Source organism: Entelurus aequoreus, linkage group LG27, assembly GCF_033978785.1.
Source record: "Entelurus aequoreus isolate RoL-2023_Sb linkage group LG27, RoL_Eaeq_v1.1, whole genome shotgun sequence".
In the NCBI taxonomy this organism is placed as follows: domain Eukaryota; kingdom Metazoa; phylum Chordata; class Actinopteri; order Syngnathiformes; family Syngnathidae; genus Entelurus; species Entelurus aequoreus.
The window spans coordinates 9,436,302-9,458,918 of NC_084757.1; the positions used below are offsets into that span (position 1 = coordinate 9,436,302).

At 32.7% G+C, this 22,617-nt stretch overlaps 1 protein-coding gene across 2 annotated transcripts; it reads right to left on the bottom strand.

Annotated features, from left to right (window-relative positions):
* Window positions 1-804: 804 nt before the first annotated feature.
* scly (selenocysteine lyase) lies at window positions 805-17,024 on the bottom strand. 2 transcript variants are annotated; one of them, XR_009824825.1, is made up of 13 exons: window positions 16,913-17,024; window positions 14,182-14,261; window positions 14,007-14,116; window positions 13,845-13,945; window positions 13,641-13,782; window positions 9,255-9,382; window positions 5,994-6,146; window positions 5,821-5,927; window positions 5,327-5,363; window positions 1,905-1,988; window positions 1,661-1,836; window positions 1,243-1,597; window positions 805-1,131 (listed from the first exon to the last, which is right to left on the bottom strand). XR_009824825.1 is itself a non-coding variant. In XM_062039511.1 (12 exons), the coding sequence occupies exons 2-12, from the start codon at window positions 14,259-14,261 to the stop codon at window positions 1,444-1,446; spliced, it is 1,272 nt and encodes a 423-aa protein (XP_061895495.1). In that variant the 5' UTR covers window positions 16,913-17,024; the 3' UTR covers window positions 807-1,443. The 2 variants fall into 2 exon arrangements, 1 of the variants encoding a protein (XP_061895495.1); XM_062039511.1 differs by having other exon boundaries at window positions 807-1,597.
* Between the last annotated feature and the right edge of the window lie 5,593 nt (window positions 17,025-22,617).

Genomic DNA, 22,617 nt, shown 5'->3' on the forward strand with positions numbered 1-22,617 from the left:
GACATGATGACCACATGAAGGAAAAGAAGGAGACAGAAAATGAAGGAACAAAGTTCTCTTCTGCAGAAAAGTAACATGATATGGATTATTATGATATAGATTATTATGATGTGGATTATTATTTTATAGATTATGATTATTATGATATAGATTATTATGATGTGGATTATTATTTTATAGATTATGATTATTATGATATAGATTATTATGATGTGGATTATTATTTTATAGATTATTATGATGTGGATTATTATTTTATAGATTATTATGATGTGGATTATTATTTTATAGATTATGATTATTATGATATAGATTATTATGATGTGGATTATTATTTTATAGATTATGATTATTATGATATAGATTATTATGATGTGGATTATTATTTTATAGATTATGATTATTATGATATATATTATTATATGTATTATCATATAGATTATGTGTATTATGATGTGGATTATTATATAGATTATTATGATGTGGATTATTATATAGATTATTATGATGTGGATTATTATGATATAGATTATCATATGTATTATTATCATGTGGATTATTATGATGGATTATGATGTCGATTATTATAATTTAGATTATCATATAGATTATTATCATATAGATTATGATGTGGATTATTACCACATGACCTGTGGGTGTTTTTGTCCCTTGCCTTCATGTTCTTCTGTGTTTTGTAGCCTTTTGCGTTTTTGTAAAAATAATAATAATAATATATTTTATTTGTAAAAAGCACTTTACATTGAGTAAATAACCTCAAAGTGCTACAGTGTATTAAAAAAAATAAAAATAAAAAGATAAGAAAAATAAATAAAAATAAAAACTAGAACAGCCTAATAGCTAGAACTAGTATGCATATGTCTAAAAAAAGTTCTTTTTTAAAAAGAAAGGTTTTTAAGCCTTTTTTAAAAGCATCCACAGTCTGTGGTGCCCTCAGGTGGTCAGGGGGAGCGTTCCACAGACTGGAACATTATTAAAAATGTTATTTTTATTGACAAAAATCACATTTAGAATGAAAGAAAAGTCAATCCCAGCCTTCTAATTGTGGATGTTGATGCACAACACACCTCACCAACCTCCTGGACATGTACGACCAGAACACACCTCACCAACCTCCTGGACATGTACGACCAGAACACACCTCACCAACCTCCTGGACATGTACGACCAGAACACACCTCACCAACCTCCTGGAGATGTACGACCAGAACACACCTCACTAACCTCCTGCAGATGTACGACCAGAACACACCTCACTAACCTCCTGCAGATGTACGACCACCACAACTGGACTCCAAATCTCCATTGACCGTACGAGAGCGAGTCCTGATACATGAAGTTCTCTCTGGAGGAGGCGGAGGAGGAACAATCCAAACTAGAAGAGTTCTTCTGCCATCTTTGACAAAAAGGGTGTTGCAGCCACATTTACTCCGTCTGCTCCAAGTGCTTCACGGCCTTCTCCAGGTCCTCCACCACCTGCTCCACGTCTTCCCTGGAGGTCCTCCTGCCCACGCTCAGCCTCAAGGCGTTGGCCGCCACTTCCTCGCGCACGCCGCAGCTCAGCAGGATGTGGGACGGCCTGGGGGGACGAGAGGCGGGAGTGAGGGTGCGGGGGGAGCCCAGCGGGACCGAGGTGGGTTACCTGTCTCCACGGTCCGAGTGGCAGGCGGCGCCTACGCTGGCCAGCAGCTTGTGGCAGTGCGACAACACCCGCCAGCCCTGTAGGCCTGCACCCAGCAGGGACACGTTGCACGTGTTGGGAAGGCACTCGGAGCCCGCAAAATGGCTGTTGAAGTGCAGCTTGCCTTTAAAAGTGGCCTGAAGAGCAGGAAGTCATCCATCATGAAACAACAACAACAACAACCCTCTGATGTCACATGACTCACCTTCAGACGCTCCTCCAGGTGCTCTTTTGTATCCAGCATGTGACGCTCATAAGCTGCACCGTGATTGGTCACCAGCTCTGCAGCCTGGCACACACAACGAGGTCTGCTGTCATTTCAGGCAAAAAGGCTTCGCTACACTTCCTAAAATGGAGCCCTGCCAACTGCCTGCCAGTCAGCTACAGATGTGTTTATGTTCAGCCAGCCAGCATGACGTTAAAATGTAATGTTAGCTAACATTTGTTGTAATAATAATAATAATATATTTTAATAATGTTAGCTAACATTTGTAATAATAATATTTAATATATTTTATTTGTAAAAGCACTTTATATTGAACAAACAATCTCAAAGTGTTACAGTGCATTTAAAAAAACACAAAGCTGGAACAACAAATAGCTGCCCCCAACGAGTAAGATAAATAGTCAACTAAAATAAAAACCTAATAGCTAGAACTAGCACACATACATCTAACAAAAGGTTTTTGTTTCTTTAAAAAGATGGGTTTTTAAGCCTTTTTTTAAAAGCATTCACAGTCTGTGGTGCCCTCAGGTGGCCAGGGAGAGCGTTCCACAGACTTGTAATCTTACACAGATTTTGTATGTTCTTGCTGGGGATCCCGACAAGAAGTGCGTTGCAGTAGTCGAGATATTTGTCCTCCTGTCCCGCTCCTTAATGTTGTCGTTGTCGAGCTACAGTGAATATGCTAAGCTAGCATGACGTTAAAATGTAATGTTAGCATGTAGTCAGCATAGCTATGCTAGTGTTGCTAACGTTTAAGTCCCCCTGGTCCGTTCTTTAATGGTATGTTATTGTATGGTTAGAGTTACAGAGAATATGCTAACGGCGCTAGCATGATGTCAACATGTAATGTTAGCATGTAGCTCACATAGATATGCTAGGGGTTGCTAACGTTTGTGTCCTCCTGTCCCGCTCTTTAATAATATAAATATATATAAAAAGTGGCTCAAGTATACAATAGAGCACACACACACACACACACACACACACACACACACACACACACACACACACACACACACACACACACACACACACACACACACACACACACACACACACACACACACACACACACACACACACACACACACACACACACACACACACACACACACACACACACACACACACTTGTATTTCTGACATTCTTGAGACCTGAGGAAAATGCCTCCCTCTTTAGGACCAGCCTTTTCAGATATATAAAGAAGTGTATTTACAACATGAATAATATATACATACTATGCAAATATAAAAAAAAGCTTGTTGTGAAAAATGAGTTTGAATTTCACAAGAAAAAGGTCACAATTTCACAAGAAAAACTTTGGCAGTGTTATAATAAAAGTCGTAATTTAACACAACGCGAGTCAAAATGTTACAAGAAAAACGGAACATTTGTGCAATATTATGATAAAAGTTGGAATTTTACTCAATAACAGTCGTAATTTTACGAGAAAAGCTTAAAATGTTGGCAATTTTATGAAAAGAGTCGTCATTTTACTCGACAAAAGTCACAATTTTATAAGAAAACTGTAAAATGTTGGCGATTTTATGAAAAGAGTCGTCATTTTACTCGACAAGTCACAATCTTATAAGAAAATGTAAAATTTTCAGCAATATTATAATAATAATCGGAATTTTACTTGGCAAAATGATGACAAAAGTCATAATTTTACTCAAAAAATGTCACTATTTTACAACAACAAAATAATTGGCAATATTGTGATAAAAGTCTGAATTTTATATGACAAACATCACCATTTTGCATTAAAAATTAATAATTTTACATTAATAATAATTTTACGAGAAAATATTGCATTACAGAAAAACAAAGAATATGAGAAATTGTTCCCAATTTTGTGAGAAAAAGACTTAGTTAAAAAAAAATTTTTAATCCATTTTTTGTTTGTAATTGGTTTTTAATCTTCATTATTTACTTCAAGTTATTACAGTATGTCTCTGTATACATATTTATTTAGTTTTTTGTTATTAATTTTGGAGGGGGAGCACTTCACATTTTTACACACACTTGTTATTTCATATGTTGACCAGAGGGGGAGCAATTTCAAAAGCGACACACAGTCAATTTGAAAAATCCCTCCTTTTTGGGACCACCCTCATTTTGACCACCAGGGGTGCAAATGAGATATTAAGGCCGATGACAAAGGAGTCAGGGACCACAGATGTTTACTTTTGTGTGCACATTAAATCAACCAAAAATCCTGACTTTGGAGCAATGTTCACGGACTCTAGTATTTGGCTCTCTATTAGATGCAATGGTTTTCCGTATTAGGACCATGATTTTGGTCCTAACTTGTTCACACCTCCTCATATGGAAGCTACTTTTCCTTGTTGATGTCTCAAGAAGGGTAGAAATACAACACACACACACACACACACACACACACACACACACACACACACACACACACACACACACACACACACACACACACACACACACACACACACTTGTATTTGTTACCTTCTTGAGACCTGAGAAAAATGCCTACTTCATTAGGACCAGCCTTTCTAGATATATAAAGATGTGTATTTACAACATTAATAATATATACATACTATGCAAATATATAAAAAAACTTGTTGTGAAAAATTAGTTGGAATTCCACAAGAAAAACTTTAGCAGTGTTAGAATAAAAGTCGGAATTTTACTCAACGCAAGTCAAAAATGTTACAAGAAAAACGGAACATTTGTGCAATATTGTGATAAAAGTTGGAATTTTACTCAATAACAGTCGCAATTTTACGAGAAAAGCTTAAAATTTAGGCACTTTTTTGAAAAGAGTCCTAATTTTACTCGACAAAAGTCACAATTTTATAAGAAAAATTTAAATTTTTGGCAATATTATAATAATAATAATTGGAATTTTACTTGGCAAAATGATGACAAAAGTCATCATTTTACTCCAAAAATGTCACTTTTTGACAAGAACAAAAAAATTGGCAATATTGTGATACAAGTCAGAATTTTATACGACAAACGTCACCATTTTGCATTAGAAAGTAATCATTTTACATAAAAAGGTAACAATTTTACGAGAAAATATTGCAACATTACAGAAACAGAAAGAATATGAGAAATTGTTCCCAATTTTATAACAAAAAAGTCGACACATTGTGAGAAAAAGACTGCTTTTTTTTTGCACATTAAATCAAACAAAAATCCTGACTTTGGAGCAATGTTCACGGACTCTAGTTTTTGGCTCTCTATTAGATGCAATGTTATTGGGACCATGATTCATGTCCTAACTTGTTCACACCTCCTCATATGGAAGCTACTTTTCCTTCTTCACGTGTCAAGAAGGGTAGAAACACAAGAACACACACAATACATTAGTGTCACCTGTCGCACTTAATGACGATTAAAAGGTGAGCAAACTTACCTTCCCCAGTCCAGCAATCATTGGTGTGTTTTCAGTGCTGCAACGTTCCAGAGAGCAGAATTGTTTCATGTTTCATGCACAGATAGTCCAAACTAAAAGCTTCTCATATTGATCAAATACAAATAATTTAAAAAAATGCTAATAATTTCTTCCATTTTAGTCAAGTCATATACAAACATGCCAGGCTATAGGCTACTAGCAGCTACACAACAGCTAAGCACACAACAGCGTAGTAACTGGACAATATCTATTACAGCTATCATATAAGTATAGTATTAGAAAGTGTCCAGTAACAAATGTGTTCGCATCAACATTGACCACTCCACTTCAACTTAAAGACAGCGGTGAGTAATAAATAGGTTAGTGTTTTTCCAAGTTTGACTCGTTTCACTCGATCAAACCTTTTCGAACATAAGAAAGTATTACAAGGATGCTGACATCGGGTCAAAACGTACAGAGATGTTCCAATATCAAACCCTGAGTGAGGACATTACCCCGGTCTAAAGTTCCTCTCCTGTCCGCCGCCAAAGAGCATGGGGTAGAGCGGCGTGGTGGCCCCGGGGCCCTTGACAAACAAGGCAGCGATCCTCGGCGCGTAAAACTGGAAATGAATCCAAATGTTAGCGGCGGGGAAAAGTGTTGGAGTGCAGGAAGTCTCCCGACTGACCTTGTGACCCACGATGGTGAGGTAGTCCACGCCCAGATCAGACACGTCCACGGGGATCTTGCCCACAGCCTGAGCAGCGTCAGTGTGACGCAGGATTCTCACGTGCCTTCGCTGGTTCAGAACCTGGACTCTCTGGCACACTTCACGCACCGGCTGCAGTCACATGACACTCTTATTTGCTTTCATCTATCACACTTTGCTTTCATTTTCATATTTGCTTTCATCTATCACACTTTGCTTTCATTTTCATATTTGCTTTCATCTATCACACTTTGCTTTCATTTTCATATTTGCTTTCATGTATTACACTTTGGGATGTTTTTATTTTAATATTATGTTTAATTTATGACACATTGGGTATGTTTTTATTTTAATATTAGCTTTCATTTATGACACTTTGGGATGCTTTTATTTTAATATTAGGTTTAATTTACGACACATTGGGGATGTTTTTATTCGAATATTAGGTTTAATTTATGACACTTTGGGGATGTTTTTATTTTAATATTAGGTTTAATTTATGACACTTTGGGATGTTTTTATTTTAATATTAGGTTTAATTTATGACACTTTGGGGATGTTTTTATTTTAATATTAGCTTTCATTTATGACACTTTGGGATGTGTTTATTTTAATATTATGTTTAATTTATGACACATTGGGTATGTTTTTATTTTAATATTAGCTTTCATTTATGACACTTTGGGATGCTTTTATTTTAATATTAGGTTTAATTTATGACACATTGGGGATGTTTTTATTCGAATATTAGGTTTAATTTATGACACTTTGGGGATGTTTTTATTTTAATATTAGGTTTAATTTATGACACTTTGGGATGTTTTTATTTTAATATTAGGTTTAATTTATGACACTTTGGGGATGTTTTTATTTTAATATTAGGTTTAATTTATGACACTTTGGGATGTTTTTATTTTAATATTAGGTTTAATTTATGACACATTGGGTATGTTTTTATTTTAATATTAGCTTTCATTTATGACACTTTGGGATGTGTTTATTTTAATATTAGCTTTCATTTATGACACTTTGGGATGCTTTTATTTTAATATTAGGTTTAATTTATGACACATTGGGGATGTTTTTATTCGAATATTAGGTTTAATTTATGACACTTTGGGGATGTTTTTATTTTAATATTAGGTTTAATTTATGACACTTTGGGATGTTTTTATTTTAATATTAGGTTTAATTTATGACACTTTGGGAATGTTTTTATTTTAATATTAGGTTTAATTTATGACACTTTGGGATGTTTTTATTTTAATATTAGGTTTAATTTATGACACTTTGGGGATGTTTTTATTTTAATATTAGGTTTAATTTTTGACACTTTGGGGATGTTTTTATTTGGATATTATGTTTAATTTATGACACTTTGGGAATGTTTTTATTTTAACATTATGTTTAATTTATGACACTTTGGGGATGTTTTTATTTTAATATTAGGTTTAATTTTTGACACATTGGGGATGTTTTTATTTGGATATTATGTTTAATTTATGACACTTTGGGAATGTTTTTATTTTAACATTATGTTTAATTTATGACACTTTGGGATGTTTTTATTTTAATAGGTTTAATTTATGACACATTGGGGATGTTTTTATTTTAATAATATGTTTAATTTATGACACTTTGGGGATGTTTTTATTTTAATATTATGTTTAATTTATGACACTTTGGGGATGTTTTTATTTTAATATTATGTTTAATTTATGACACTTTGGGGATGTTTTCATTTTAATATCATGTTTAATTTATGACACTTTGGGTATCTTTTTATTTTAATATTTGCTTTCATTTATGACACTTTGGGATGTTTTAATTTTAATATTATGTTTAATTTATGACACTTTGGGTATGATTTTATTTTAATATTAGCTTTTATTTATGACACTTTGGGATGTGTTTATTTTAATATTAGCTTTCATTCATGACACCTTGGGACGTTTTTATTTTAATATTGTGTTTAATTTATAACACTTTGGGGATGTTTTTATTTTAATATTAGCTTTCATTTATGACACTTTAGGATGTTTTTATTTTAATATTAGGTTTAATTTATGACACATTGGGAATGTTTTTATTTTAATATTGTGTTTAATTTTTGACACTTTGGGGATGCTTTTATTTTAATAGGTTTAATTTATGACACTTTGGGGATGTTTTTATTTTAATATTAGGTTTAATTTGACATATTGGGGATGTTGTTATTTCAATGTTTTGTTTAATTTATGACATATTGGGGATGTTTTCATTTTAATATGTTTATTTTATGACACATTGGGGATGTTTTTATTTTAATATTAGGTTTAATTTATGACATATTGGGGATGTTTTTATTTTAATATTAGGTTTAATTTATGACATATCGGGGATGTTTTTATTTTAATATTAGGTTTAATTTTTTATATACTGGGGATGTTTTTATTGTAATATTAGGTTTAATTTATGACACTAGTCAGACTTGGAAGGTGCACAGAACAGTGGTCATCAAATACAATTAATACATGAAGAAATTTCATAACATCAAAAAATTTAATATAAACTATTAAAAAGAAAAAATTATGAAAAATATAAACTGAAAATTATGAAATGAAAATAACAAAATAAAATTATTAAAACATAAAATAAGTAAAAATAAAAACTACAAATAATAAAAATAAAATAAATACAACTAAATTACAATAATGTTAAATAAATAAAACCACCAAAATTATAATAACATTAAAATAATAATAAAATATAACAAATAAATTCAAAAATATATATGAGAAAATGAAATGAGAAAAACAAACAAGGTAAAAATAAAAAATAAGAAAATATAGAAAACAATAATATACTTAAATAATGATAAAAAATTACAATTAAAAAATGCGTAAATTAATAAATAAATTATAATACTAAAAAAAAGATAAAAAACCCAAATGTTTCAATTATAATAAAATAAATTAATCATAATGTTCAAATAAATAAATAAATAAATTTTAAAATACAAAAAATAAAATAAGAAGAAATACAAATAAAAAGTACAAATAATTAAAAATATAACTAATAAAATAAAGTGAAAAATTCAACGAAAAAAAGAAAATAATCAAATGAAATATACAAACTAATTTAAAAATTATATATATATTTTTTTTAAAATGTGACCAGAAATAAATAAAATGTGAAAAAGTCTGCACAGGTCCGTGACGGCATGACCTGAAGAAAGGTTTTCAAGTCAGGTGTTCCTACCATGATGACGCCCGTCTCGTTGTTGGCCAGCATGATGGACACCAGGCAAGTGTTGGGGCGCACAGCCGCCAGGACATCGTCCACCTCCACGCGTCCCGTCGCCGTGGAAACGGGCACAAAGGTCACATCTGAGATAAGAAAAACAGAGTGTTTCCTGCAGGACTGCAATCTACTTGTGGCATGAGGGGTCAGCATTATTGCTGAATGGGCACAAAAGCAACACAAATATGAAGAGCGATACGCGTTTCATGAAGAGCGTTAAGAAGAGTGATACGCGTTTCATGTTCAAATCACTAAGTTGGCAACACTGAGCCTCCCTGTGACATCTTTTTATTCTCTGTTAGACCAGGTGTATGAGTTGTGTCACCATGCCAACTGCTGTACGGAGTGGTAACCACCAGCTACAGTCCCGTCATAATGTGTTCATGAGCAAGGGCAATTGTGTCCACAAATACTGCAGTAGTACTTCAACTTCTGCCTGTAATTGATTGTGTGACGCTGTTCTCAACTCAAAACACTAATATTTGGAGTATAATGAATTAAAAAAAAAAAATTTAATCAATTATAATTTTAGATTCATTCAATATGATATTGAATTTAATATAAAAACAGTAATTTTATAATAACTTAATAATAATTCAATTTAATCAACTAATAATAATTTTAAAATAAATCAATTTGATAATAATTCAACTTAATTCAATGTAATAATTTAATCAACTAATAATCATTTTAGAATCAATTATTTCATAATAAATCAACTTAATAATAATTCAATTTAATCAAGTAATAATTTTAAAATAAATCAATTTGATAATAATTCAACTTAATTCAATGTAATAATTTAATCAACTAATAATTATTTCAGAATAAATTTAATAAATCAACTTAATAATAATTCAATTTAATCAACTAATAATTTTAAAATAAATCAACTTGATAATAATTCAACTTAATTCAATGTGATAATTTAATCAACTAATAATAATTTTACAATAAATTAATTTCATAATAATTCAACTTAATAATTTAATTTAATAATTTAATCAATAATGTTAGGATAAATTATTTCTTTATTTTCTTTCTTTTAGTTTATTTCGAACATGAACACATTTACATCATAATACATCACACAATTTCATATCATTTCATTTACATCATGCCCGAAAAGGAGTAGGAAGAAGCAAAGCTTATTTAATCCTACCCCTTTCTCACTTCAAAGCATTTACAATTATATAAAATCATTTACTGACCTTTTTATATAATAAAATAACATCTATGAATTAGTATATACAACAGTTTGTAATATGTAATTAATTAATTCAGTCATTATTAACATACTGAGATGAAGAATATTTTCAATAAGATTGGAAGTTTTTCTCATAATTCTTCTTCTTTGTAAGCACTATTAATTCAAACAACCTCTTAAACTGGATCATGTCAGTACAATTTTTAACTGCTTTACTTAATCCATTCCATAATTTAATTCCACATACTGTTATTGATTTTAATAATCATTCAACTTAGTAATAATTCAATTTAATAATTTAATCAACTAATAATTTCAGAATAAATACATTTCATAATAATTCAACTTAAAGGCCTACTGAAACCCACTACTACCGACCACGCAGTCTGATAGTTTATATATCAATGATGAAATCTTAACATTATAACACATGCCAATACGGCCGGGTTAACTTATAAAGTGACATTTTAAATTTGCCGCTAAACTTCCGGTTCGAAACGCCTCTGAGGATGACGTATGCGTGTGACGTAGCCCGACGAACACGGGTATGCCTTCCACATTGAAGCCGATACGAAAAAGCTCTGTTTTCATTTCATAATTCCACAGTATTCTGGACATCTGTGTTCGTGAATCTGTTTCAATCATGTTCATTGCATTATGGAGAAGGAAGCCGAGCAAGCAAAGAAGAAAGTTGTCGGTGCGAAATGGACGTATTTTTCGAACGTAGTCAGCCACAACAGTACACAGCCGGCGCTTCTTTGTTTACATTCCCGAAAGATGCAGTCAAGATGGAAGAACTCGGATAACAGAGACTCTAACCAGGAGGACTTTTGATTTGGATACACAGACGCCTGTAGAGAACTGGGACAACACAGACTCTTACCAGGATTACTTTGATTTGGATGACAAAGACGCAGACGTGCTACTGTGAGTATGCAGCTTTGGCTTTTTTTTGCGTATGTACGTAACTTTTTTTAAATATATAAGCTTTATGAACCTTGGGTTAGGTGAACGGTCTTTTGGGCTGAGTGATTGTGTGTGTTGATCATGTGTTTGAATTGTATTGGCGTGTTCTATGGAGCTAGGAGCTAGCAGAGGAGCTAGGAGCTAGCATAACACGTACCGTACCGTACGTGCGCGTCACGTACGTAACTTTTTAAAAATATATAAGCTTTATGAACCTTGGGTTAGGTGAACGGTCTTTTGGGCTGAGTGATTGTGTGTGTTGATCGGGTGTTTGAATTGTATTGGCGTGTTCTATGGAGCTAGGAGCTAGCAGAGGAGCTAGGAGCTAGCATAACAAACACGCAGGTGTTATTATGCAGGATTAATTTGTGGCATATTAAATATAAGCCTGGTTGTGTTGTGGCTAATAGAGTATATATATGTCTTGTGTTTATTTACTGTTGTAGTCATTCCCAGCTGAATATCAGGTACCGTGAGTATGCAGCCTTGGCTGCTAAACATTCGATAACTTGACCGTATGTGCGCGTCACGTACGTAACTTTTTAAAAATATATAAGCTTTATGAACCTTGGGTTAGGTAAACGGTCTTTTGGGCTGAGTGATTGTGTGTGTTGATCAGGTGTTTGAATTGTATTGGCGTGTTCTATGGAGCTAGCAGAGGAGCTAGGAGCTAGCATAACAAACACGCAGGTGTTTTTATGCAGGATTAATTTGTGGCATATTAAATATAAGCCTGGTTGTGTTGTGGCTAATAGAGTATATATATGTCTTGTGTTTATTTACTGTTGTAGTCATTCCCAGCTGAATATCAGGTCACCCCCGGCTCTCACAGCATCTTCCCTATCTGAATAGCTTCAACTCCCCACTAGTCCTTCACTTGCACTTTACTCATCCACAAATCTTTCATCCTCGCTCAAATTAATGGGGAAATTGTCGCTTTCTCGGTCCGAATCTCTCTCACTTCATGCGGCCATCATTGTAAACAATAGGGAACTTTGCGTATATGTTCAACTGACTACGTCACGCTACTTCCGGTAGGTGCAAGCCTTTTTTTTATCAGATACCAAAAGTTGCAATCTTTATCGTCGTTGTTCTATACTAAATCCTTTCAGCAAAAATATGGCAATATCGCGAAATGATCAAGTATGACACATAGAATAGATCTGCTATCCCCGTTTAAATAAAAAAAATTCATTTCAGTAGGCCTTTAATAATAATTCAATTTAATCAACTAATAATCATTTTAGAATAAATCAATTTGATAACAATACAACTTAATTCAATGTAATAATTTAATCAACTAATAATAATTTTAGAATAAATTATTTTCATAATAATTAAACGTAATAATAATAATAATAATACCTTGGATTTATATAGCGCTTTTCTAAGTACCCAAAGTCGCTTTACATGTTAAAAATATAATAATAAATAATAATAAAATAATAAATGTAATAATTCAATTTAATAATTTAATCAATAATTTTAGAATAAATTGATTTTAATAATAATTCAACTTAATTATAATTCAATTTAATAATTTCATCAACAATAATAATTTTTGAATAAATTAATTTCATAATAATTCAACTTAATAGTAATTACATTTTATAATTTAACCAATCCATCCATCCATCCATCCATTTTCTACCGCTTATTCCCTTCGGGGTCGCGGGGGGCGCTGGAGCCTATCTCAGCTACAATCGGGCGGAAGGCGGGGTACACCCTGGACAAGTCGCCACCTCATCGCAGGGCCAATTTAACCAACTAATAATAATAATAATTTCAGAATAAATTAATTTCATAAAAATTCAACTTAATAATAATTCAATTTAATTAATTTAATAAACTCAATTTAAACCCCCCAAAACGTCTCAATTTGAACATGCAACATGCTTTTTAAAAATGAAGACTAACTTTTAGAGAATAATTATTGATTGAAAAACAACAATTTATATAATAATAATAACTTGGGGTATGTACATCTACGGTGTCTTCTTCCAGCCGCTTCTCCGTGTTTTCATGGATAAATGTTTGGATATTATTTCAGATTACCAAGTTAGCTAGCGACACGCTTGTGATGATTGATGTCTTTAATTGGATGACCATGGTCCACTTCTTCTTCACAAACTAAGTGATGTCCATGAAAAGAAGACGACACACGTACGTACCCGCCTTGCCGTCCCTCTGCAGGCGCTCAGCCACCAGTTTCACCGAGTCGTGCTCCACGTTGGAGGTGATGACGTGTGGAAGGTTCCCGTCCTGGTGGCGGGTGAAATGTTCCATGGCGGTGTGCAGCACCATGTTGTTGGCCTGCAAGAAGGTGTGGAGCGCTGTTTGCTGCTAACGTGTCCAAGAAGACTGGCCAGCGTTACCTCGGTTCCTCCCGACGTGAAGATGATGTCCTCTGCTTTGCCGCCGACCATCCTCGCCACGTTCTCTCTGGCCTGCTTGATGATGGCCTTCGCTTTGACGCCTAAAAAAAACTAATAGTTACGCTGGCACAAAACAAAACCTCGGACTCATTTAAAGCTCGCCTGCTTCGTAGCTGCTGCTGGGGTTGCCCCAAGCGTCCTGCAGGGCCTCGCAAATAGCCTGCATCACCTCTGGTTCCAGCGGCGTGGTGGCGTTGTAGTCCATGTATATTCTTGACCACAGCAGACTTACAGTCACGCTTCTTACAGTCGACGTGAGCGCTTGACGAGGTCTTACCTGTCGCGGTTGGTTTCGGCGAAATGAAAGGCGTGTCCGCCGAACGCGCCTTTGGCATCGCCGTCACAGCGGTCGGCCATCTACACGTGAAAGGTGACGGGTTAAAAAGGCAACGCTCGCCCACCAAAAACCAACCAACACAGCTTTGAGTGCAGAAACAACTAGAAATTGTATACATTTAAAGAGGAAGTGCACTTTTTTTTTGGCCTTTTGTTGCCTATGTCTTTATGAGAGACATGACCATGCATGGGTTTAAAAAAATGCATTCTAAATATTAAATAAACGTAAATAAAAGTCCACTGGCAGCGGAGCCAATGGAAGCGCCTCTATTCCTAAATAAATTCCAATAAAAAACATTCAAAAAGGGCCAACATCTTGTCTTGAATATTAACACGTATTAGTGATAATATTATAAACATTAACAAGTATTAGTGATATTGTTATTATAAATATGAACACGTATTAGTGATATTGTTATCATAAATATTAACACCTATTAGTGATATTATTTTAAATATTAACAAGTATTAGTGATATTGTCATTATAAATATTAACAAGTATTAGTGATATTGTTATTATAGATATTAACAAGTATTAGTGATGTTATTATAAATATTAACACGTATTAGTGATATTGTTATCATAAATATTAACACCTATTAGTGATATTATTTTAAATATTAACAAGTATTAGTGATATTGTCATTATAAATATTAACAAGTATTAGTGATATTGTTATTATAGATATTAACAAGTATTAGTGATGTTATTATAAATATTAACACGAATTAGTGATATTGTCATTATAAATATTAACAAGTATTAGTGATATTATTATAAATATTAACAAGTATTAGTGATGTTATTATAAATATTAACACGTATTAGTGATATTATTTTAAATATTAACAAGTATTAGCGATATTGTTATTATAAATATTAACAAGTATTAGTGATATTATTATAAATATTAACAAGTATTAGTGATATTGTCATTATAAATATTAACAAGTATTAGTGATATTGTTATCATAAATATTAACAAGTATTAGTGATGTTATTATAAATATTAACACGAATTAGTGATATTGTTATCATAAATATTAACACGTATTAGTGATATTATTTTAAATATTAACAAGTATTAGTGATATTGTCATTATAAATATTAACAAGTATTAGTGATATTATTATAAATATTAACAAGTATTAGGGATGTTATTATAAATATTAACACGTATTAGTGATATTATTTTAAATATTAACAAGTATTAGTGATATTATTATTATAAATATTAACAAGTATTAGTGATATTGTTATCATAAATATCAACAAGTATTAGTGATATTGTTATTATAAATATAAACAAGTATTAGTGATATTATTATAATAAATATTAACAAGTATTAGCGATATTGTTATTATAAATATTAACAAGTATTAGTGATATTGTTATCATAAATATCAACAAGTATTAGTGATATTGTTATTATAAATATTAACAAGTATTAGTGATATTATCATAAATATTAACAAGTATTAATTATATTGTTATTATAAATATTAACAAGTATTAGTGATATTATTATAAATATTAACAAGTATTAGTGATATTGTTATTATAAATATTAACAAGTATTAGTGATATTCCATCCAGCCATCCATTTTCTACCGATTGTCCCTTTTGGGATCACGGGGGGTGCTGGAGTCTATCGCGTTATTTCTATTGGTATTTGTATTGCTCCATTTGTAGTGTAATAATGCTCATTGTCATTTCTGTATTATTATTTATTACACTAACTGCTTCTTTGCTATCACTTTTACCATCATATTTGTAGATATCCTATTTGCTGATGTTGTTCTATTGTTGTTGTTGTTATTGTTGTTGTGTTTACTGTTGTTGTCTCTCTGTCGTATCCCCCTCTCATCCCCACAAGTTCCTCCTATGTCTTCCTTTTTTCTCTTTCTATCCCCTGGCTGCACCAAATAATAATATAAATCCATTTAATAAAGTCAAATACAAATAAGTATCCTACACTTCTCTTTTGTAAAGTAAATCTGAACAGCCGATATGGGCATCTACATCTACTATATGATTTGCCTAAGAAGCTGGACAGGACAAAAAAAAAAAAAAGTTATAAAAATAGAATTTGCTCAAGAGGGACAAGCGGTAGATGAAACAATGTTGGAGTTTGGACCTTCCTGTACCGCTCCAATATGGCCGCCTGCAAACGTGCTACGTCACAGTGACGTGTCCATACAGGAAGTTAAGCAAAACGATCAAATAAAGTAATAAAACTGACATAAAGAAAGTAGTTGACCCGCAAAAAACTCATTTCGACCAAAGCGCGAAAAAAAATACTTAAAATACACGGTGTATAATATGTGTAAATATAGATGGTTAAATATACAAGCCTGGTAATATTGATGCGTACTCAAAGTGAAAGCAAAACTAGCAGCTATTAAACATTTATGTCATGACTCCAATCGACAAGCGACTTTTTCTGGCTACTATGTCTTCATTGTTAGTCTCCTGCTGTCAAAATGACGAGTTGATAAATAAAAAGCGAATTTAAAAAAAAGCGACAGGATGAAAAACGATGTAGATGACGTCACGGCTAACATGCTAGCTAGCATAAGAAGGCTCGCTTAAAACCCAGAATAAAAGTTTCTCCGCCGCCTGGAAGGCGTTTATCTTATCTGGCGTGACATAACAATCTCGTCCGACCTTGTCAGAAGACGTCAAAGTTGTCCCGTGGAGGTTTATGGACGCCAGGCAATCGTCAAGCTGGCCAACACCCGGAAGTAGCTGCCCACGGTTGCCAGACGGGAAAGGACACGTTATCTTAAATAAATATTGTATTTTGAGGAAAATGAAGGTACATAATTGATTAGACGTGACAGAAGACCATCTGATACAGTAAAGTATTAACACGGAGTGTCGTTATTATTATTGTCTCATTCACACATGTGGTTTCCTACACCAAAATTAATCTATTTATTATTATTATTATTATTATTATTATGGGCCTGCTGCAATGCCATCGCCCATTCATTGTGTGAATGCATGCTTTTTCTTCTTCTTCTTCTCCAGATTTTGGCGCGCTCTACCTTCCACATTTCCCCCCCGATTCACACCGTTTCAACTTCAAACTGTTCAGGAATAGCGGGCTTTCTCTTGATAAATTCCCAGATTTCCCAGAATTCCAGGTTTTCCGGGACATTTTTCCCATTCAAAATGAATTGGCCATTTTTCAAACTTCCACCATTTCCACATTTTTCAACCGATTCAAACCATTCCACCTTCAACACATTCCACTATTCTGGAAATTCAAACTTCCCTTTTTCCAAGTTAAAAAAAATTCCAGGATTTTCCAGAATTCCTGATTTTCCAAAGCCCTATTTCCACCCTTTTTTCTGGCCACTACTCCTTCCACATTTTTCAACGCATTTCAAGCGTTCCACCATTAAAACATTCCTCTTAATCAGGACAAAAAACGAAGTTGGTTTTTGAACCGGAATAATTCCCAGTAAGTTTTTTTTACCATTTTCAAAAAAATTCCCGCTTGTCCCGAAATTCCACATTTTTTCTGAAATTCAATGGGACATTCTTCAAAGTTCAACAATTCCCACATTCTTCAACAAACAGTTTTATTCCACATGAGAGACAAAAAAAATCCAGACTTTTTGACAGATAGAAAACATTCAGACTTTGTGATACTTAGACAAAATTTCAACTTTTTGACCAAAAAAACCCAAACTTTTTGACACTTCGAAAAAATTCCGATGTCAAAAAGTCTGAATTTTTTCCAAGTGTCAAAAAGTCGGGACTTTTTTTGTCAAAAAGTCAGGATTTTTTCTAAGTGTCAAAAAGTCGGGATTTTTATCCACACATGAGAGGTGTTTAAACAGTTTTATTCCACACATGAGAGGTGTTCAAACAGTTGTCGGGAATTTTTTCTAAGTGTCAAAAAGTTAGGAATTTTTCTATCTGTCAAAAAGTCTGAATTTTTTCTAAGTGTCAAAAAGTCTGAATTTTTTGTAAGTGTCAAAAATTCAGACTTTTTGACACTTAGAAAACATTTAAACTTTTTGACCAAAAAAATCCCGACTTTTTGACACTTCGGAAAAATTCAGATGTCAAAAAGTCGGGATTTATTTTGTCAAAAAGTCTGAATTTTTTTCTAAGTGTCAAAAAGTCAGGATTTTTTCCCACACATGAGAGGTGTTTAAACAGTTGTCAGGAATTTTTTCTAAGTGTCAAAAAGTTGGGAATTTTTCTAACTGTCAAAAAGTCGGAATTTTTTCTAAGTGTCAAAAAGTCAAAATTTTTTCTAAGTGTCAAAAATTCAGACTTTTTGACACTTAGAAAACATTTAAACTTTTTGACCAAAAAAATCCCGACTTTTTGACACTTCGGAAAAATTCCGATGTCAAAAAGTCGGGATTTATTTTGTCAAAAAGTCTGAATTTTTTTCTAAGTGTCAAAAAGTCGGGATTTTTTCCCACACATGAGAGGTGTTTAAACAGTTGTCAGGAATTTTTTCTAAGTGTCAAAAAGTTGGGAATTTTTCTAACTGTCAAAAAGTCTGAATTTTTTCTAAGTGTCAAAAAGTCAGAATTTTTTCTAAGTGTCAAAAATTCTGACTTTTTGACACTTAGAATTTTTTTTAAACTTTTTGACAAAAAAAATCCAGGCTTTTTGACACTTAAAAAAAATTCAGATGTCAAAAAGTCGGAATTTTTTCCAAGTGTCAAAAAGTCAGGACTTTTTTTGTCAAAAAGTCAGGATTTTTTCTAAGTGTCAAAAAGTCGGGATTTTTTTCCACACATGAGAGGTGTTCAAACAGTTGTTAGGAATTTTTTCTTAGTGTCAAAAAGTTGGGAATTTTTGTAACTGTCAAAAAGTCTGAATTTTTTCTAAGTGTCAAAAAGTCAGATTTTTTTCTAAGTGTCAAAAATTCAGACTTTTTGACACTTAGAATTTTTTTTAACTTTTTGACCAAAAAAATCCTGGCTTTTTGACACTTAGAAAAAATTCCGATGTCAAAAAGTCGGGATTTATTTTGTCAAAAAGTCTGAATTTTTTCCAAGTGTCAAAAAGTCGGGACTTTTTTTGTCAAAAAGTCAGGATTTTTTCTAAGTGTCAAAAAGTCGGGATTTTTTCCACACATGAGAGGTGTTTAAACAGTTTTATTCCACACATGAGAGGTGTTCAAACAGTTGTCGGGAATTTTTTCTAAGTGTCAAAAAGTTGGGAATTTTTCTAACTGTCAAAAAGTCTGAATATTTTCTAAGTGTCAAAAAGTCTGAATTTTTTCTAAGTGTCAAAAATTCACACTTTTTGACACTTAGAAAACATTTTAACTTTTTGACCAAAAAAATCCCGACTTTTTGACACTTCGAAAAAATTCCGATGTCAAAAAGTCGGGATTTTTTTTGTCAAAAAGTCGGAATTTTTTCTAAGTGTCAAAAAGTCGGGACTTTTTTTGTCAAAAAGTCAGGATTTTTTTCTAAGTGTCAAAAAGTATGGAGTCCGAGAGGTGTTTACACAGTTTTATTCCACACATGAGGTGTTCAAACAGTTGTCTGGAATTTTTTGTAAGTGTCAAAAAGTTGGGAATTCTTCTAACTGTCAAAAAGTCGGAATTTTTTCTAAGAGTCAAAAATTCGGGAATTTCTGTCAAAAAGTCTGAATTTTTTCTAAGTGTCAAAAAATCTGGATTTTTTTGGTCAAAAAAATCGGGATTTTTTGTAAGTGTCAAAAAATCGGGATTTAAAATCGTAACTTTTTGACACTTAGAAAAAATTCCGACTTTTTGACCAAAAAAATCCCAACTTTTTGATACTTCGAAAAAATTCCGATGTCAAAAAGTCTGGATTCTGTCAAAAAGTCAGACTTTTTTCTAAGTGTCAAAAATTCAGGACTTTTTTTGTCAAAAAGTCAGGATTTTTTCTAAGTGTGAAAATAGTCGGGATTTTTTTCCACACGAGAGGTGTTTAAACAGTTTTATTCCACACATGAGAGGTGTTCAAACAGTTGTCGGGAATTTTTTCTAAGTGTCAAAAAGTTGGGAATTTTTCTAACTGTCAAAAAGTCTGAATATTTTCTAAGTGTCAAAAAGTCTGAATTCTTTCTAAGTGTCAAAAATTCAGACTTTTTGACACTTAGAAAACATTTAAACTTTTTGACCAAAAAAATCCCGACTTTTTGACACTTCGAAAAAAATTCCGATGTCAAAAAGTCGGGATTTTTTTTGTCAAAAAGTCGGAATTTTTTCTAAGTGTCAAAAAGTCGGGACTTTTTTTGTCAAAAAGTCAGGATTTTTTTCTAAGTGTCAAAAAGTATGGAGTCCGAGAGGTGTTTACACAGTTTTATTCCACACATGAGGTGTTCAAACAGTTGTCTGGAATTTTTTGTAAGTGTCAAAAAGTTGGGAATTCTTCTAACTGTCAAAAAGTCGGAATTTTTTCTAAGTGTCAAAAAGTCGGGAATTTTCTGTCAAAAAGTCTGAATTTTTTCTAAGTGTCAAAAATTCTGGATTTTTTTGGTCAAAAAATCGGGATTTTTTGTAAGTGTCAAAAAATCGGGATTTAAAATCGTAACTTTTTGACACTTAGAAAAAATTCCGACTTTTTGACCAAAAAAATCCCGACTTTTTGATACTTCGAAAAAATTCCGATGTCAAAAAGTCTGGATTCTGTCAAAAAGTCGGACTTTTTTCTAAGTGTCAAAAATTAAGGACTTTTTTTGTCAAAAAGTCAGGATTTTTTCTAAGTGTGAAAATAGTCGGGATTTTTTTCCACACGAGAGGTGTTTAAACAGTTTTATTCCACACATGAGAGGTGTTCAAACAGTTGTCGGGATCTTTTTCTAAGTGTCAAAAAGTTGGGAATTTTTCTAACTGTCAAAAAGTCTGAATATTTTGTAAGTGTCAAAAAGTCTGAATTTTTTGTAAGTGTCAAAAAGTCTGAATTTTTTGTAAGTGTCAAAAATTCAGACTTTTAGAAAACATTTAAACTTTTTGACCAAAAAAATCCCGACTTTTTGACACTTCGAAAAAATTCCGATGTCAAAAAGTCGGGATTTTTTTTGTCAAAAAGTCGGAATTTTTTCTAAGTGTCAAAAAGTCGGGACTTTTTTTGTCAAAAAGTCAGGATTTTTTTCTAAGTGTCAAAAAGTATGGAGTCCGAGAGGTGTTTACACAGTTTTATTCCACACATGAGGTGTTCAAACAGTTGTCTGGAATTTTTTGTAAGTGTCAAAAAGTTGGGAATTCTTCTAACTGTCAAAAAGTCGGAATTTTTTCTAAGTGTCAAAAAGTCGGGAATTTCTGTCAAAAAGTCTGAATTTTTTTCTAAGTGTCAAAAAATCTGGATTTTTTTGGTCAAAAAATCTGGATTTTTTGTAAGTGTCAAAAAATCGGGATTTAAAATCGTAACTTTTTGACACTTAGAAAAAATTCAGACTTTTTGACCAAAAAAATCCCGACTTTTTGATACTTCGAAAAAATTCCGATGTCAAAAAGTCTGGATTTCTGTCAAAAAGTCGGACTTTTTTCTAAGTGTCAAAAATTCAGGACTTTTTTTGTCAAAAAGTCAGGATTTTTTCTAAGTGTGAAAATAGTCTGGATTTTTTTCCACACGAGAGGTGTTTAAACAGTTTTATTCCACACATGAGAGGTGTTCAAACAGTTGTCGGGAATTTTTTCTAAGTGTCAAAAAGTCTGAATTTTTTCTAAGTGTCAAAACGTCTGAATTTTTTCTAAGTGTCAAAAAGTTGGGAATTTTTCTAACTGTCAAAAAGTCTGGATTTTTTCCAAGTGTCAAAAAGTCTGGATTTTTTTGGTCAAAAAATCAGGATTTTTTTGTAAGTGTCAAAAAATCGTGATTTAAAATCGTGACTTTTTGACACTTAAAAAAAATTCCGACTTTTTGACAGGTATTCAAACAGTTTTATTTCACACATAAGAGGTGTTCAAACAGTTTTATTCCACATGAGAGGCGTTCAAACAGTTTTATTCCACACATGAGAGGTGTTCAAACAGTTTTATTCCACATGAGAGGTGTTGACAAACATTTGACTGCACAAACACTCACTGAACGACGGCGGCCCGTTTAGTGTCAAAAAGGGGCGTGGCTCTACGACAAGTTTCACAGCAATCATGTCCGTATGTACAATGCAAGGTCGTTGGGACTCACGACAAGAAGGCGTGGAAGCACGACAAGGTCAAGCCTTGTCCTTGGAAGCGGTGAAAGGTGTCAGGAATGTCCGGGTGTAGTTTCCTGCTCATCTACAATCATTAAGTGGACTCAAGAGTGCAGAAAAAGTGCAGCAAAATGAAAAAGGCATCAGACTAAGTCTAAGTCTCTAATCACCGTGGAGCAAAGTTACTACAAAACACACAAAAATGTTTGAACTCGCGCACAAAC